The sequence below is a fragment of the Erigeron canadensis genome, chromosome 3 (assembly GCF_010389155.1).
Source record: "Erigeron canadensis isolate Cc75 chromosome 3, C_canadensis_v1, whole genome shotgun sequence".
NCBI classification, from domain to species: domain Eukaryota; kingdom Viridiplantae; phylum Streptophyta; class Magnoliopsida; order Asterales; family Asteraceae; genus Erigeron; species Erigeron canadensis.
In genome coordinates this window covers 763690-784693 of record NC_057763.1, presented here as the reverse complement: position 1 = coordinate 784693, position 21004 = coordinate 763690, and the positions used below count along the sequence as shown (strand labels likewise).

The following is a 21004-nucleotide window of genomic DNA, read 5'->3' as shown; positions in this document are numbered from 1 at the left end:
GAATCCCGGGCAGAGAAAATTTTGTTGGAATCAGGAGACGTGCTGATATTTGGTGGATGCTCTAGGCTTATTTATCAAGGGGTGAAGCCTTGCGTCCCAGATACAGCTCCTCAGCCATTGTTAGAAGAAACCAATCTTAGACCTGGGCATCTTAATCTTACCTTCAGACAATTTTGAGTTAGCTCTACTCATTCATATATGCAATAATGATTTGATGTTTGGGTTTAAATAAGCCGAAACTACTAATGTTTAAGCGGGGACATAGATATAACAAGTATAATTGTGGAGCTAATCTACAGCCGATGCTCTTACAAGTATATGTACTGTTAAACTTGTTTGAGTTCTGATTCTTTTGTGCAAATTTAGTATTTATCTACTGATCAGATGCTATAAGTATTGTCATAATGTGGAAATTAACATTCAGACATTGGGTGATTGTAATTAGAAGCTCGGATGATTTGGGTTCTCCTACAACATAAGTAATTATTACGCACCATTGTTTAGTTTGTCAGTATCCATTTCATCAGTTTTATAATGAGTCCGTCCCCATGGAATGGAGTTGAGAATCTTCCATATCAAAACAGACCTTCTTAATATATATGTACATCTTGAGTCAGCTTAAAACATTAGATTCACCAGCACATTTTACTATTAAAAAACAACTAATTATGGATAAGAAAAAGACCCACATCTCTGTGTAAGAAGGTGGATATTGCTCGGGACACCGATCACTGCCGAGTGCCGTGAAATATCAGCATCTTAGCTACGGTGACAATGAAGGTCCGTATGCATGTAGGAGCTAGTTTTTGAGGATCAACCATGAGAGGTTTTTGACTATCCCTTTTAGATTCTATAAGTTTGTTTATTGACAGTTCTGGTAAATGCCTATAAGATTTTAACTAATGCAAAGAATTGGAAAATTGTTGGTTTTAAACTGATCACGTACGAGATCTTTACAGTTTTTTAAGGTCAAAAGTAGTACCTTTGACCACAAATATTAAGTTTCTTGAACCATCTGGGTTACAGCCTAGTGGCCACCTGCCCCTAAAAAGCAACTTGGTGGGAACACCACCCAGGTTCGAATCCCTGCAAAAAAACATATTCAATCAGCCAAGGTTTCTGGGGTCTCACCGCCAAACAGCGTTGTAGGGTCGCTAGCTTGGGAGGAAAAATTCCTCCCAAGGGACTAAGGTCCTAGGCATTTACCCTTTTAATATTAAGTTTCTTGATTTGGGTGATTGGTAATTAGGAATGATTGATTGCCATGTTAACCAGATCGACCAAAGAGAAGATTGGTTTCCATACATATAGTTCACTTCACTTGGCAAAAATTGATATGGTATACGCCATGTATTTATAGGCCCATAAGATATAGTCCATATATCCCATATATTAATAGGCCCATAAAATATATCCATGCAAAAACAAAAGAATTCTTTGAAGTTTGATGATGATTCTTCTTCTTATGATTGATACTTATTTTGCTGTAATGTGAGCACAGAAAGACGAGTTATACTGGCAATAATAATTCTTTATAAGGGTGATCAAACAAAGGTGGATGATGTCGCCAGCCATTAAGGTCGATCACAATTTCCTTATTTTTTTCTTTTATTTGTATGCTTACTATCTTCCAACTAACCATTATGTAAAATGTCTGGTTGTTTTTGTTAAGAATTTTTACTACTCCTTGATATTAGAATCAACACAATAATTAGATGGATTAATAATAGTTCAAGTGTTATCACTTTTTGTTATTATCAAGTATTTCGAGCATATCTTAATCTTTTTAGTCAAATAGCTAGGTTTTATATTAACAAAGATAATGAGATAATTCAAATGGTATGAATTTATCATTTTCAAGTACGATGATTTGCTACGAATTCAGGTAGAACTGCTTACTCGTCTCTAAGTATAACGTCAGACAAATGTTTTCAAATCAGTGTTTTTGTGTGTCAATTTTCTCTTATGTCATGTCTATTCACTTAAAGCTGTAGTCTGTAGAAATTAGTTTTAAGTTTAATATTTCTCGTTAAGAAACTTTATTATGTTACTAGTCCTTTGCATTAAATGGAAAACCCGAGTTCGCATGGGAGTTTAATTAAAGAGTTCCAAACGTTCAGACTTCAGAGACCCCACACTTCTCCAGCCGGCATCGGTTGTCCAAAGTCACCACTATCCGCCCATAATGGATTTTGATTCCCCTCAATTTATACTATAACGACTCATTAGTCATTACCCACTTTTAAAATTGATTAACCTCTTTTCTTTTTTCTTTTTTTAAAAAAAAACCAGCCATACTATTTTATTATCATATTAGAGTTGTGTGAGTTGAAAAGTGTCTAAAGTGCATTTTTAAACTATAAAAATCTATTAAATAATATTTGTTATTATAAAAGTAGATTATTACTTCAAATTATGATACCAGTGGGGTGATATCTCAGTGGTACCGTCTTTAACCAAATAAATCTACAGATGAAGATTAAATGTCACATGTTTAAAATTTGTTAAAGGCAAATGAAGAAACCAATGTTTTCGTGGCCGGACCGGCCCGGCCGATTGGATCAGTCGGGCCGTGACCCGGCATCTATAACGGTCCAGTTGATGGTGTTGGTTCGGATATGCAGAGAGTCGGGCGGTCAGGCAAGTAGCCGGTGATCTGGCCGGGAACTGGAGGTTCCGGTCCATGGACTTCTATTGACTTAGGCTTTATGAAATAGAAAACCATCTTTGAATTAAGAGTTGCAGAAACCATCGCCGGCTAGATCTTGAACTTCCGGCCATATCTTGAATATTCCGATCAGATCTATTGAAGGTGGCATGATGATTTTGCCTTTAGCTGTTTACTTCAGTAATTTACAATAAATTAGCATTGATTTTCGTTTTCACGATTTCATCAATCAAGAGAAAGAAGAAACATTGAGAATAACAAACAGAAAAAAAAAAGGAAAGAAAAGCATCAGAGAAAAGAGAGATCGATGCATTGTTTGCTTTACTTTTTCAATAATGAATGTTTGCTACTCATATTTTAGTTAGTTGTTTCAAAATGTAGCAGAGACTTTATTGGATTTGGTGAGTGGGAATAAGTCATATACTCCATTGATAAATAAATAAATAAGAAAAATATATCTATAATAATATAAACTATAGTACTCCGTATAACATATAATATATAATGTTATACGGTTATTTATCCGGTTCGACCGATCCGACCGATTCAACCAGTAACCAACAGATAGACCGGTTCGCCATCCGGTCCAGTTATGAAAACATTGGAAGAAATTATATCTTATGATCCATGTGATGATGATAATGATGCAGTTTGCACTTAGAGGGTTCCGCCAATTTACTCCTTTTTTTTTTAAACTTGAAATCATCATTCTTTTGTAAACACATATAGTAATTCGGATTAATCTTTCACCGAAGAAGTGCATATGCCCAACATTTGTGCCAAACATGTTAAATCACGAACTACGTGAGGCCCAACTTCACACGAGCTGGAAGGCGTTCAAACCAAGTTGAATAAAGAGCCCAATAGTGGTTGATGGCCTAACAACTTTTACAAACTAAAATTCGTTTACCAAAGTTTTCTGATAAAAGGATATGTTCATTTTTAATATTGAAAGGAGTGTAATCACTAATCAGTAACTTTAAATGTCAATCGAAAAAAAATCGTTAGTTTTATGAGGTTAGACCTCCTGACAAACAGTTGCATTTACTTAAATTTAAAAAGGTTACAAAAAATGGCCTAACAACCTTTGCAAATTAAAATTCGATGCTAACCTAAAAGACTAACGATTATTATAACGTAAATCACAAAGTCCCTTAACAAATAAAAGTCTTGTTTAAACTTCAAATCAGCTTAGCAATATCACGAGTAAATGTAATGTGTTCTAAATATCGCACCTTGGCCTTTTCTTTCGTCCAACGCTTCAACTCGGATTTTAAGGATTTGAGCTTGTCTTTAAACGTGACATAAACGCATTGGATTTAACATGGTTTCCAGATTCGGTCCAGCTTTTCGTGATCATTTTCTCGAAACCAACCATAGACAACCAATAATTATAGAACTTAAATGGCGTTTGACCACAAACAAGAGTCCAAGAAATCCTTGTGAACTATATGAAAAAGACATATAGTTGAATTCAAAATTATCATTTAGAGGAAAATAAAAAAGAGAAAAAAAAAATGATATATATATTCGACACATATCATCATCACTTTGTTCAAGCCTCTCCAGAGTAAGTACAACCCATCACATATGACATATGTTGATCAACATATTCCGAAAGCAATGAATACAAGACTTATAATTTCACGAGTCAAGTTTCCATTTTGACAGTGTTAATATCGGTTCATTTTAGACATTTGGTCAAAGGTCAAAGCCTCACGATTTCTTCTTAACAATACTAATTACTAAAGGACTATTAACATTAGAAAACTTCGCACAAACACAAATAGAAAATTAACCATGTTGATGTCTCATGCCAACTGCTCTAACTCGTTAAAAATGAAATTACGTACAGATTAATATATTACAACAGCTTAAATAATTATTGTAGGTAGATAAAATGTTTTTTTTTTTTTAACAACGAGTTAGTATTTAGCAGTTAGCATTCGAAACACCACAGTGACATCCAATTGAGCAGTATACGGTGCTTGAACCACACATGCTTTGGATGAAATCCAAAACTTTCGAAAACCCCCTAATAATACACTCCTACAAATACTGTATAACATCAACAAACTTTAAAATAATTAATGTAATACCATCATCTCCGTTTATATAATTTAATTAGGTATTTTACCCGCACGATGTACGGATTGTTAAAATTATTGTTCAAAAAGGTTGAAAAACAAAAGCTAAGATATATATGATATTCTTTTTTTTTTTTATGACACATTGGACAAATCCTATGTGGCAATTTTTTAGCATAGATTTGAATTTAAAGAATGCTTTAGAAGACTCGATTAACTACTGTTTTAATATATATATATATATATAATAAAACATTGAATTTACCCGCGCGATGCGTGAGTTGTTTAAATTATTGTTTAAGCTAAAGTTGATGATACATGTAGATATATATGTTAAAAATTATGAAAAACATTACTTACAAATGCTTAACATATAGTTGAAAGATATAAAAGTTATATACAAAATAACTATTCCCATCATCTATCATACAAAAGAGTTCATTTTATAATGCATGAAGAACCTATTGAATATGTTTAAAGCTTGGAGATAGATGAAACTAACTAATACATCGTGCAAGATTTGTTAAACAAATTAATGTTAAGAGCAAAGTTGTTATAATAGTATGATGTTTATATAGGTTGATTTTTTTATGCAAATTTGTTTTTTTATATTAGCAAAAGAAAAAGTAATAGAAAATATCTTTATTAAAATAAAAAATTGCATTATACAACTTTGGGGTTTAAATGAGCCATAACTCTTTTAGCTAGATATTGGCAAACTATATCTTTTTAAAAATCCTTACTATAATCACATTATTATCAAAATTTTTTTTTTTATAAAAAAAACGTACGTAACATGTAGTAATATATGTTATAGTTATTATATAATATTTTTTATATATGGATGTGATTTGTTTTTTTTTTAAGTTTTTGTTTAATACTTAATTTATTTTGATATTAATAAATAAGATAAATATTGTCAAAAAAATTATGGAGATGCCACGTAAGATAAATCCTATGTGGCAATATTTGAAGCTAGCTTTAGGTTGGAAGAAGGCTTTAGAAAGCTAGGATTCCTACTGTTTTAATAATTATATAGATATAGATTATTTATTTTTAAAACACTTTTCTTATTTATTACTATACATTTTTATAAAATAAATCACATATTTTTGAAAATTCTAATACTTTTTACACAATGTTTTCCATATCTTAATATATACTATAAGATAGTTGAACTAATTACTTATTAACCAATCAAATCGCTCAATTTTATCAAATTGGTTTTCGCTTATGTCATCATTTAGATTAACTATAAATTAAAAATCCTAATAATCATTATCCAAAATATATTATTATATTAGTATTTATATTATTTCGTAGAAAAAGTCTCATTAATACTCACTTTTTTTGTTTTTTATCAGTAATTTAAATTTTTTAGCCCTAAACACTTAATTTATATTTATTTTTAACAATCAACTTGAGAAATTTTTATAAAATTTACAATCATTTAATTTGTTAAATTTTTTTTCAATATATTAAATATTGTCTACAAAAAATTATTTCAAAACCTAATGACTTATTAACAAACATTAGATTAGATTTTTATAAATTATAAATGTTAATATTTAGTTTAATATTTAATATAAACACAATTTGAACTGTAGATACATATCCAAAACATAATAACAAATGACGATATACAACATCCTTTATCCTAAACACAATATGAATCACAAAACATGAGACGGTCACAGAACAAAACACGATTACAACACAGGGTTACTTGAATACTAAATCAAAGTCAATATGAACTCTATTCAAAATTCATCATATCTCTCAAATCAAAAAGGTACACATTTTTTTTTGTATATTAGGTTTGCGTATTAATGTTTAAAGTTACAATTGTCACTCAAATCAAAAAACCTAATTGTTATCAAAGAGTATGAAAACAATCTTAATTGTTATTTAATTATTATAGGACAGATGATTGAAAATAAACCTATGTGTGTTATGGCTCCGTATCATGATCACATACATATACTTCAATGTCGAATACATGATCAAAAGTATGTTTATATTTTAATTCTTAATTATCATTCATAATAATATCACATTATGAGTACAACTGGTTTTAAAAAGTTATACAATAGAGAAATTATTATAACATATGCCTTGTAGAATGAATACGACAAACAATTTCATCAATATATCTCAGCTAATAATGACAGTGACAAACATATGATTATTGTACTACAACTTAAAAAGTGTAACACTTAAAACCCTATATCTTTAAAATTATAAGCTTTTATGACTTAAATGTATGAAGATCTAATATTGATAATGTCGTAAATCCCGTGTGTAGTGTTGGACACGGGTTCTGGACACGGATCTAAAATCTAGTTTTCACCAAAATAAATTCGTCAAAATAGAATTATATTCCCAAAAGTGCCCTTCTTGTATCAAGTCCATCATGTCGTTTGGTTTTCCACAGTCTAATAAAACTAGGGGTAATTCGGTAATACCATCCCCACACTTTGTTCCATACTCCAAAAAGTGTATATAGGAAGTAAGCTCAAGTCTGTCCTTGGCCCATTATGCCATTTCCAACACCATTTTCTCTGTGTGAGTGAGTGCGTGTTTGTTCAACTAAAAAATGGTGGAAACTGTACGGACATACCAACATCAATGGCCCATAACAGAAACAAAAGAAGTAAAATGGTTGAAGCATTATTCATCTGATCATCAGATTTTGTTGGTGGGAGAAGGAGATTTTTCATTTTCACTTAGTTTGGGTTTGGCTTTTGGTGATGCTTCCAACATTGTGGCTACTTCTTTGGACTCTTTTGGTAATAAAGTTTTAATCTTTTTTTTGTTTCTTTCTTTTGTTAGCTTTATAACTATTATAGGGTTTAAAATTGTAGGTGATCAATATAATCTAGGGCTTCAATAATCAGCCTAATGCATGGTGACATTCGCAATACTCATACTTTATGTTTTGGTTATGTGTTTTCAAAGTATTTACGGATACTTATACTTAAATAATTTATCATGTGCATCAAGGCAATTCAAACAATTTTAAAAAAAGGGTAATGGAGGGAACCCTAGCCCGGTAACACAATTGGATACCCATCGACTCACCCTGTGTGAGCCATATGATGTTGGTACAATACCTCCATCCTAATTCCCCTCCATCTTAATCCCCACATGATCTAGACAACCCAAAGGATTGAACCCGTGTCTTTAGAACTTCACATGTGGGTTTAGGCTTCGGTACCTTTCAGGAATTTTTTTTTTTTTTTTATCAAGCGGGGATCGAACGTGAGACCTTAAGGTCACCAAGTTCTTCCTTTACCACTAGGCTACACTAACCCATTTATCAAATGGGTTAGGTTGCGTTTGGTTAGGGTTCAACCTTTCAAAATAAGTTAAAAGGTTAGCCGTTGTGCCGTCTTAACAAAAGGTCTCGTGTTCGAACCTCATTGGGGAAGCATCTTGGATTTTTGGGGTGTGGCTAGGAAAAAGTCAAAGAATACTTTGATTAGGTCGTGTACATTTGTGTCAAAGACTCACTTTATCCGTGTAACCTCAACAGGGGAAAGCTTATTAGTTGACTGGTTGTGGAAAGGGTTAGGGTTGTAAATGGGTCAATTAGGAGCCTAATAAGTGGGTCGCGTTTGGGTTGACATTGACATTCTCAAGTAACTAGTTTCCAACCTACTAACTTGTTTAAAGATACAGATTATAAGTATAAAATTTTATTTTTTTCAACAGTTGTAAGTATTTTATGATATTATATGTTTTGTTGTCTGTTTTCAAAGTATTTACGGATACTTATGCTTCTATCCTAATAGTTTATTATGTGCATTTCTATTCAAACTGTTTTGGGTCAAAGTAACCCATTTATCAAATGGATTAGGTTGCGTTAGTCGTTATGTTAGGGTTTAATCTTTCAAAATAAGCTAAATGGTTTGGATTTGGGTTGGGAGATATGAACCCGCCAACCTTTCAGCCCAAGCATGGCCGAGTTTGTCAGCTCTACCTTGAAGAGAGGGATTTATATTGTTGGTGACTCAATATTTGATATATTCTTGTTCAATTATGATGAAGATACTTATTGAACTTGTGCTGACTTTGATCATGACAATATGCACTTTAGTTAATTTGGTACTATAATACTTCTATGTTGTAAATTATACGAACTTGTATCTTGCTAATTGCTATCATGTGCCTAACTTGGGAAATTAGTTATTGAATTATTGTTACCTTATCAGTTTGACCAAATAAGTAAGGAACATGTTTATGTTTCAATATAAAGGTTCTTGTTTTACATACATATCAAAGAAGAATGCTTATCTGTTTTAACAGAAACATAAGGGCTTATCGTTATTCTGTTATGGGCATATTATCAATGATTCTCTTTTACTAGATCTTGTGATGAAGAAATACAAGGGAGCAAAAAGAAACTTGGATATCTTGTATTCTCTTGGAGCTCAGTTGTTACACGGAGTTGATGCCTTCAGAATGAAGCTTCATACAGATCTTCAAATGCGGAAGTTTGACCGGATCATTTATAACTTTCCACATGCCGGTTTCCATGGGAATGAAGACAACCAACGCATGATTATGTAAGCTCTTTTTCTAATGACTTAGTGCTTGGCTACTAGTTAATTCCGAAAGTATCATATTTGGTTTATTTGTTTTATGTTATTCATCATTTTTGGTTCTTAGCAAAAGTCTTATTCTTTGTCTTTTAAGTTTTCATTTTCCACTTTGTGTTGTTTATAGGATGCACAGAAATCTGGTTTGCGGTTTCTTTAAAAACGCAAGTGGCATGCTGCGTCCAGAGGGTGAAGTTCATGTAGCCCACAAGACTTCACATCCTTACCAATCTTGGAACATCGAAGAACTTGCTACTCAAAATTCCTTAAGATTGCTTGAATGCATAAAGTTCAGACTTGAAGATTATCCAGGTTACAACAACAAAAGAGGCGATGGAAAAAGATCTGACCAGCCATTTCATCTAGGAGAGTGTAGTACTTACAAGTTCGTATTGTCATTAAAAGCCAAAAAACCAACCACCTCATGTCAAAGAAGCCCTCATCAACCTCAAGAAATTTCATCACAAACACTGCAAATTAGTATGGCTAAGAATCCTGCTCCTGTTTTCAACAGCTCTGAATGCTTCCAGGTTTTCAAGGAGTATTTTGATCATGCACTATCAACATTTGGGCATGTTGATGAGCATATTTTCCGTTCTGTTCCGCATCTGCTGGAAATCGGGTTTGAAAGATGCAAGGCCAATATCCATGTTGATCCCTTAAATGCTTACACATATCTTTTGACAGAGCTTCAACATATGAGTAAACAGAGGTTATTATTTCTGCAAAACCATTTACTTGAGGCCGATCACCAGTATCAGTATGGCTTCTAAGCTGTTGCTCAACCCAAAAACAGGTCAGCTGATTACCTTCTTTTGCTTTGATGTTTTGGTTTTGCCTCATGTCGCCGCCATCAGAATTTTTTGTAAGTCAGGCCCCTGGACACGACTGTAAACTGGTGTTCAAGAAAAGGCTATGTACAGTGTGACATCTGGCTTTTGTAAATTTTGCTTATCCATCCATAGTCTGATATGTCTTGATTACAGATTTGTTGTGCAGCAGGTTGAATATACCTCATTACTTGCGTGTGAATTAACTATGTTAGTAGTGTATCTTCTAACTTGTTTTATGAAACAGGGATGAACCAAAAACATTATATTAAAAAATACTAAAAAGGAAATGTTAAACTTAAAGTAAAGATCGTTTCTAAAATTCAATGATGTAATATAGATCGAGTTGGGTTGTCAAATAATATGGTGAGGTTATCCTTGTTTTGGTTATCAGGAGAGGACAAGTTTTTTTATTTAGATGTAAACGGTTTAACTAGCGTGTATTTGATTCTAAATTGTTTTCAAACTTTTATTCTGGCCGCTCCTAAGATATTCAACCCATGAGATTTAAAAACCGAGACATTTTGTAAAAAATGGAAGAGTATGACAACACCTGACTACTGGCCACTACTAAAGAACATCTTAAATGAGAGTTTTATCTGGAAGTATTGCTATATTTAGGGAGGGGATTCATCCATTAGGTATATTTCATCTTTTTATACATAGAAAAATTTCTTAATTGCATTCTTTTTGACATGTCATATGTGTAAGAGGATTGTAGACATAAAATGTATTATGAAATAACATTTTTTTTACTCTACAACTTAATGTTTTTACTTTTTTACATCAAGCTTTTTTCCATTGTAGTGAAAGATTTCTCTTTATCCAAATGGGGTTTGTAGTTTCTAAATCATTGGTATGAATAAATACATTTCACGTAGAAAGTGGTTCGAGGTTTCTAAATCATTGGTATGTTATGATTGTGTTCCAATGGTGAAATCTACATGACCCACGAAATCTCATCCCCATTCTCCTCTTGGATTATAGAAGAACTTGACGCTGGAAGCTCTCTAGCATTGCTTGAATATGTTAGAATTAAAAATCCAAAGTTTTGCAACGTCAATCACAAAATCCCTAAAGGAATTGAACAAAAGCTAGGTCTTGTTACAACTAATAATTAACATGAAGATGATATATATTCGACTAGCTAGCTAACCACAGTAAAAACATTAAACTAGTTGACTACAATTAAGTCGTCTATATATTCGTCTCAATTGTTGTGAAAAACAGGCTATCAACGAAGGATGCGTTATAAAAGAGAGGAGTTATTGTTTGGTATGGGCATGTTGATGAAGCATTGGAGCATGTTATTGATACATGTCCGTTTGCCCAACATTTTTTTTGCATTGTGTTCTCTTGGTGCCGAATTGCTCAATCGATGGGGTGTGGAAGAAATTGATAAATGTTCCTGTGTTGATTATGACCTAGCTAGAACTATGAAAGATAAGAAATATTTGTAGTATAAAACAAGCTTATTTGAAGTCGGAACAACTGGTCGAAGAGATCGATAACTCTGAGTTTGTATATGTAGATTAATAGATTATGTATATTATGTAATAATTGTGTTGAAATAGAAAAAAGGATAAAAATTTGTTCAAAAAGATATATATATCTATATCTATATTAAAAGAGTAAGAATCCTAGCATTTTAAAACTCTCTTCAAAATTAAACCTATTTTAAAACATTGTCACCTAGGATTACATCATATGTGTCATCTCCATAATTTTTACAATATTTATCTTATTTATATATGTCAAAAAATAATTTAAATATTAAAACAAAGACTAACTAGCTAATTAACCCAGGTTCAACCCGGGCATATTAATAATAGTTTTTTAAAAGCGTATGATCATCCTGCTGAAGTTGCGACAAAATGGATTGAATATATTCTGAAATATCTATGTGATTATTTACTACAACATTTTTTAATTTTGATAAACAAATGCATATAGCTACCTTTAAGCTTTTGTGTATCAAATATATTTGATGTACTTAGACAACAAACATTAATATATTTGATGATAATTTTTTAACTTAAACTTCTTAAATCAAGCTATTTATTTTTTTTATATAAGATACCTAGCATGTAAATGTAGTTATATATTTTAAACTTCAAAATATTCTTTTTACTTGGAAATAAATATAAAAATGTCTATATTTATTAAAGTTTCATCAAGACTTAAATGTAAATTATAAAGTTATATGAAAAATTAATAAATTAATTAAGATAGTTTTAAGATGGATTAATTTTTTAAAAAACTAAAATGTTGCTAAAATTATAATTTTAAATATGATGTCATAATTTCTAAAAACATTTGCAAGAAAGATTGTGAGTTTGACACATAGGAAATTTTCTACAAAAATCTTCTAGAAACAATTCTCTTTTATTTATATAAGAGATATACAAAATTAAAAATATAATAGTTTAACTTTGGATATACGTAGGATTCCCTACAAGTACATTAAACTAAATAAAAACTTTATATACACATAATTATAAGAAAAAATAATAAAATCAAATCCCATATCAAAATTAAAGCACGTACATTAAAAAAATAACATAATCAAATCTCATACCAAAACTAAAACAAGTATAAACTTAACATATATTTTTAAATTTGGAAAGCATTGATTTATCAAAAATTTGTGTTTTTATCCTTTTTCTTATTCCAAGTAATTTTCTTATTCGATGGGTGATAAACCATTTTCTTTTTATGTTTTATACGGGTTTTTAATGTTAAAAATATTTACAATCTTTACTTTTTTTTCAACTTTTTTACCACGAGCACATCGTGCGGGTAAAAGACCTAGTATATATATATATATATATATATAAACACTCCGGTGAGAACAATCTTAAAATAAGAACGGGGAGAACACTTAAAAAACATCATTTTGATGCATTAAAGTCCATAAAATTAACATAGTGCATAACTAATTATCATTATTTAAGTGTTTAACAACACATTGATCCGTCAAAATAAAAAAAATCACGTTTTTTTGTGGATGCATCATTTTGAAGAATATGCATCCAAGATGGATGCACAAAACAAAAAACATGATTTTCTTGATTTTGACAGGCCAATGTGTTGTTAAACACTTAAAATATAATAATTAGTTATGCACTATGTCAGTTTTATGAACTTTTAATGCATCAAAATGATGATTTTAAGGTGTTCTCACCGTTCTTATTTTAAAACTGTTCTTATTTGATTGTCCATATACATATATATATATATATATATAAATATTAAAACAATAGTTATCCTAGCATTTTAAAGCCTTCTACAATTTAAAGCTATTTTTAAAAATTGCCACATAGGTCTTTATCCTATGTGGCATCTCTATATTTTTTTACAATATATAAATCTACAAAATTATATTATTTAAAACTATTAAATTAAATAAAAATAAAATCTATATATAAACAAAATCTTACAAAAATAAAAGTAAAAAATCACATTCTATATCATAATAGAAACCGTATGAATTTAAAATCTATTTTTAAAATTGGAAAATATTTGGTTTTCAAATTATTTATTTCTTAATTTTACAATCCAATATAACCAATATTATATATCACATTGTAATATAGTTTTTTATCCTTTTTGTGGTGGTGATTTTACGTTTTATAAAAAACTATTATCAATTACTAGGTGAATTCAACGTAATTTGAATCATAAGTTTGTTCTTTGTAATCTAATTATAATTTGAATTTGATTTCTAACTATATCTAATTAAAGCTTTTCAACTTTTATGAATTTTATTATTTGATGATGTAAGTTTATGAAACTATTTTCTTTGAAAGAGTGTGATGAAATTCTAATAAGTCACATATCACTTTGCAAAAAATAAAATATCGTTATGATTTTACATTATATTTACATTTTATGTTCATTAGTATTGCATGAAGTATAATATGTGATAGTTAATATGAATATTTGGTAACGTATGTTTTTATATAAATGCAAAGATTTTCATAAATAATAAGAGTTATATTTTGAATTTATCTATTTCAATAAATGTAAAAATTTCCATTTAATGATAATATAGATTTATATGTACATGCCTAAATAATGTATAGTTGTTAAAAGTTATTATAAATATTCATATAACTAAAAGTCTAAAACAACATTTTTAAATAACCGCACATCGTGCGGGTAAAAGACCTAGTATATATATATATAGTGGCTATCAAATGAGAACAAATAATGAGAACACTTAAAAACTATATTTTGATGCATTAAAAGTCCATAAAACTGACATATTGCGAAACTAATTATCATTATTTAAGTGTTTAACAACACATTGATTTGTCAAAATCGAAAAAATCATGTTTTTTGTTGGATGTAAAATTTTGATGAATATGCATCCAAGATGGATGCACAAAACAAAAAACGTGTTTTTTTATTTTGACGGATCAGTGTGTTGTTAAACACTTAAATAATGTTAATTAGTTATGCACTATGTTAGTTTTATGGACTTTTAATGCATTAAAATGATATTTTTAAGTATTCTCACCATTCTTATTTTAAAGAGTTAATTGCATAAATCGTCCCTGTGGTTTACCAAAATTCGTGGTTTCCATCCTCCTCAAGAATTTTTAGTGATTTTCATCCCTTTCATAAGAATTTTTAGCGATTTACGTCCTTATTATTAACTCAGTTACCTTCTTGCCGTTAAAAGGCTTCATGTGCCGCCCACGTGAGGACTGTTATGTCAATTTGCTTATCACAGGGACGTTTTCTGCCAAAACTCATATATTATCAAAACGATCATTTAAATTCCATTTATCCCCAATTTTTCCTAAATAAATACCCTAAATCCCACAAAACCCAATTAAACCACCCCGTTCATCTTCAAAACCCCAAATCAAAGCAGAACCAATCGAAGAAATCACTCAATGAAATTTTAGGGTTTATAATTCGATATTTCACAATGACAACTACATGGAATATACGAACAAACAATGGATTCAATCCTACCAGAGCTTATGATAATTTAGGTTTTTTATTTCCACCTTTTTGATTTATTTTCCCCATTTTCCTTAATTTTTTCATTTAAAAGAAAGGTGGTGTTTTTAAATTGATTGTTCACTAATATTTTCCTTTTTTTTTTAGGTTCTAACCTTAATTTGTTTTCTTTGAAAATTAATCATGGTGGGATGTTGAGTGAGTCTCCTGAAAGGCCAGTTTTGTGGACAACATCGGTGGAGTAGTTTTAATTTGTTATTAGTATTTAAACTGTTGGTTGGTGTATTTTTTGAAACAACATGTGTTATGTCTCTTTTGAAACTGCTATTTTGGCATACTATGAAATTCCAGCCAATGGTCGTTTTCTTTGTCATCTGGTAATTTGGTTATATGCTCATTTGGTATGCAAATTGTTGTGCTATGGTCATTTTGTTATATGGTCATTTTATTATGAAGCCGTTATATAGTCATTTTGTCATATGGTCGTTTTTTAATACTAGGTAGATTGTCTCTTGGATGCCAAATTGTGTCACAGTAAACAATTGGTGCAATTTTAATACCTTCATTTCATGAAAACCACTAATTACACATACAGTCATATTCATCAAATTTGTTACATTATTGATCAATAAAACATCATGTAAACAATAAAAAAACCCAACTAAATCCGAACATAATCTTATATCTTCTTGCTTCCTTTGATTTTGCTCTAGCAACTTCTTCACTTCGATTCATAGACCGTAGCAAATTGGGTATAACTTCAACATCCCTTGAACACATTGGTGGGTCGTGCCAACGAATGAATCCACACCTTGATCCCTAATCTCGAATAATCCAGCCATGAACATCAAAAAGACGAAAATATGTTCATGATTAATTATTAATAAAATTGAAAAACCCAAACTAATCTTTCTTGAACAGCAGTAAAACCTTCTTCTTGGGTTATTAGGTGTCCATGATATGCGTATGATGGAAGGAGATCCACATGATGAATAAATCACCATAACTTTTGATGATATGAAAAAGGGATTGATTAATTTAAGGTTTATAAGAAATGAGGGGAAAGAGAAAGGGAAAAGGGGAAATAATTTTAGTGGGGAAATGAGAAAGAGCAAAATATATATAGAGTTATATTTTGGCAGAAAACGTCCCTGTGATATGCAAAATGACATAACAGTCCTCACGTGGGCGGCCCGTGAAGCCTTTTAACGGCAAGAAGGTAACTGCGTTAATAATAAGGACGTAAATCGCTAAAAATTCTTGTGAAAGGGATGAAAATCACTAAAACTTCTTGAGAGGGATGAAAACCACGGATTTTGGTAAACCACAGGGATAATTTATGCAATTAACTCTATTTTAAAAGTGTTCTCACCGGAGTGTTACCATATATATATATAAGCATGGTATCCGCGCAATGCGGCGACGGTGGTGGGGAAGACAGTCTAGTGGTGTCGGTGATGGTACTATTGGTAGTGGTGGCAGTGTCAAGTGGTGTAGGTTGATGTAATTGTGATAGTGGAAATTTTTAGAAGATAAGGACTTAAATTGTTTATAATTATAATAAAGGTTTGGTTTTGTTTTTTCAAAAACCGAACGGATCGGTTCGGTTTTCGGTTTTATGTACAAAAACCAACCCTCAAAACCGAACCGAACCGAATACTATATATATAATTTTTAATTTAGTATTTATATCATTTCGTATCTATTACTAGTTTAGCTCCTTTACGTAACTAATGTTTCATTACATTATGTACAATACGAATACGAAAGTCACGTTAATTTGTTTTTGCAACTATTCCTGCTTAATAACCCAATTCTACATAAATATAAGTTATATTATGTTCTATGTTTTTTGCTGCTAGACATTAACAATAGATGACCAAAACTTAATAGTCTAGCTTCTATAAACTTTTAAGAATTTTACTGCATAATAAACATTTTTTTTAGTTAACACTACATAATAAAGCAAAAAAAAAAAAAAAACCGAAACAAAACCGAAAACCGACCCAAACCGAACCGACAAACCGAACCGAATCAAAACCAAATCCAATGGTTTCTGATTTTCAAAAACCGAAAGTTTCAGTTCAGTTTTTGGTTTTGGACCAAAACCGACCCAATCTCACCCCTACTTCATGTGATAATGACCTTTTCGGAGTCTAGCTACTAATTAACATGAAGCTTGAATAGTTAAGCGTAATAGCAATCCAACTCACAACATAATTTCAATCAATACTTTTAACCAATTTATTATATTATATCAACTTTATTTTTCTCTAACCCACATTTTTTAATTTTGTTGGTATCAGAAACAGAGCCAGGATTTAACGTGACGGGGTTCAACTATATGATTTTCCTGATCGTTGTATACAACATAATGTAAAAGACATAACCATTTAATAAAATGTTATTAAAATAAAATTATATGACGATAGTTTACTTTTTAAGGGCCCAATGTAAAAGTTTTATTTGCTCTTCCATTACTAGAAATCAAATATTTATACTTAATTTATACAAAATGGTTGTCTTTTACATTAAGGGGACTGGTGGGTGCTTAGCCCTGCAAACCGTCCATGCTTTCCATTGCAAGACTAGTTTATAGCCGACCAGTATAAAGGCTTTTTCGAATCAAGCGACCCCAACCTATAAATATTTGAACACTAGCCATGACAGAGCAAATATATGATTGTGTAAAGGTTTTATTTGCACCCACCAGTCCCCTTGATTTCTAGCCTAAAAGTCTAAAACCTTTACATTGAACTCAATGTAAACATTTTATTTGATCCGATTGTGTACCCGCCTTGGCATTGGATATAGGCTATATCCAATGTCAACGCGGGTATGCCTATATCCGATGCCAACGCAGGTATACAAAATGATTAACTATTTTGCAAACAAGATCAAATATGTTTCATTCACAATTAATCAAATAGGCATACGTAATAACAATAGCAATCAATAATTACATACAATTAACTATTCGAGATGTATAACTAAATGAATAAAAAAACCAGAAAATCAAAACTATTCACATATAATTCACAATCAAAAATATAATGCGACCACTATATAATTTAAGAGTAAGTATGCTAATAATTCGAATAATAAAAAAATATACTCGTAGCCTAACCTATCTGGCGCAGAATGATGTGAAAGCCCCTTGAGCCGAACAAACTGAAGAACTGAACTGTTTTTTCAAACTTTTGATGGCTTTCCTTTTTTTCTTTTTAATTTTTTATATAGGCGCAAGTAACTTGTTAAATTAATTTTTTACTCGTATAATATACACTTCATGTCTTAATGACATATACAAATTTAAAAAAGATTAATGTAACACCATCGTTATATTATGCCATATATACTACTCCCTCCGTTCCAATTTAAATGTCATGTTGACTAACTTTGACCGTAAATAACTTTGTTTGTGTCATGTAACACTTGATATAAAATATATGAATGGATTGAGTTTTTAATTTACTTTTCGTTCATATAAGTTTCATCATCTACTATATAGTACAAACAAAGTTATTTACGGTCAAAGTTAGTCAATGTGACATTTAAATTGGGACGGAGGGAGTATTTAAAATATTTTTGCGTGAATAGTAAAGCATGTGATGTTATCTTGTCTTATTGGATTTTATATATAATATTTTGATTTATTATATTTATTTTTAGAGTGATAACGTTTTAGTAGTTCACACTTTAACTACTCAATGTTTTGGAACTTTTTATTTTTACCATTAATGTTTTATGTAAAATAATTCATGGTACTTAGTTTTAGTCTTTTTTTTTATTTGCACCATGAAAGTTTTAAGTTTCTAATGTTTATCTTTCAAGTTTCAAGATAGTTTACAATTTTTTATTTCATTATCAAAGTTTATGTTTTAAGATTTACGTATCATTTAAAGCTGTTTTTTTCCCCTAATAATGGTAACCGTTGACATATTAAAAAAGTCTGTGTCCGATCGTTATCGATGACTAACGTCCGGGTATAACACTAGTTTTTATAAAATTTATTTTGTTTTAACATTTTTTATTTATCATACTGATGTGTGAAATCGAGTTTAATAATTTATAACAAGATCTACCGTTTACTGTCTACCATACACTTACGGGCAGTGTACCCGTTCGTATGTAATATAGTTAATGGGTAAGACCAGGATCGAACACAAGGACTAAATGTTGTACTTAAGGTTGTAAAAATGTAAATCAAGAAAAAGTTTGGTTTGTGACCGAGTTGTCACTTTGCGTTTCAGAAAGCTAATTAATCGACAAGTAAAATAAATTAAATACTCAACCGTCCTAGCTGAGTTTCTGTCTTAGCTTTACGGCAAAGGGATAGGCTTAGCCTATTGAATGGGGAGAGCTAGGCTGCATTCGGGGTGTCAATCGAGAGTATGCGAAAATAGTTTGAGTCGTAACAAATAATTAAAAAGTCATCTATGTCGAATCCGCTACACAAGAAGTTTAGGTTGCATATGGTTTAAGCTCAAAATTCGATATTGTTGGTGACATCGTGACAAGACTAAAACACGCTCGGCGTGCACTCCGGTTGTAAAATCGACTCAATCACCTAATCAATTCAATTCCTTACAACAAGTGGTACCACCAACCTTATTACACTTCTTTGAACTAACTAGTTTGTTTGACTACTTAAATAACAATTTTATCTTTGTGGAAGAAACGTGGTACCACCAACCGTTAAGTTCACTTAACAAAGTAATTTCTATTAAACTTATATTCTTTACTATCATACCATGACCTAGCAAAAATTGTTCATAGACAAACAACTAAAATAATACTTGCATTCAACTAGTACCACTATTGAAAAACACAAATATCACCAAGAACACAAATCTAAGTGGAAGAAATCACTTCATTAAGATCTTGACAAAATGTTAAGTAAAACCAACTTGAATTCAAAATACTATGCAACCATAACTAATTGTTTCACTTCATCTTCATAGATGTATAAGGATTTAGCTACTCATAATGTTAAAAGCTAAAGATTGAAGTAGAAAGGAAGACATGATGTACCCAATATAGAGAACAAATACAAACCGAAGTTACAATCGAGCTACAATGAGTAACAATAGCTAAAGTTAATCTTCAAGTCTTCAAATGATGTTGAAGTAGTGAAAAACTCTTGAAAACCTTGAAAAACGGCTGAAGTATAAGTGTGTGAGCTGAAAAATGTCCAAGACTAGGGTTTGGGTGGAGTGGTGGATGGTATTTATACCCAGGAGAGAGAAAATGGTGATGTCAGATAGAACTCGCGCCGCTAGGAACTCGGGTCGCGCCGCTAGCTCCTCCAGGCCAAAGTTCTGACTTCGAAAATGCCCAACTCGCGCCGCTAGTCCTTCCACTCGCGCTGCTACTGGGTTGAAAAACCCTGTCTCGCGTCGCGAGATACCCTCCTCGCGCCACGAGTTCATGCAGGCCAGAGTTATGACTTCAAGTTTCTCAGGTCGCGCCGCGAGAAACCCTCATCGCGCCGCGAGGTCTTGCAGAGTTTTGCCGTTTCAGCTTCGTTCTTCTTCGGTTAGTGCATATGGACCACTTCTGAGCTATTTTCTACCATTTGGGGCAATATACTTGCTATAGGCCTGAAACCACTAGCAAACACCATAACGCACCACAAAACAAGTATAAATGGCTATAAAACTAGTACAAAACGTCCAATTCGGTGTAGGGAAACATCTACAATTTGAGGCTTATCACATACTATATTTTTTTAAATAAATCATTTATTTTCAAAAATTCTAAAAGTTTTTACGCAATCTTTTTACAGTTTTTCACGTACACACTTTTGTCGCAATAGAATTTATTACCAACCATGCCCTAACT

At 31.3% G+C, this 21004-nt stretch overlaps 1 protein-coding gene across 1 annotated transcript; it reads left to right on the top strand.

Moving 5' to 3' along the window:
- Positions 1–7351: 7351 nt before the first annotated feature.
- Positions 7352–10129, top strand: LOC122590728 (heavy metal-associated isoprenylated plant protein 41-like). The gene is made up of 3 exons (XM_043762907.1): positions 7352–7544; positions 9125–9323; positions 9484–10129. Exons 1-3 carry the CDS (start codon positions 7352–7354, stop codon positions 10127–10129), a joined length of 1038 nt encoding a protein of 345 aa, XP_043618842.1.
- Positions 10130–21004: the final 10875 nt, after the last annotated feature.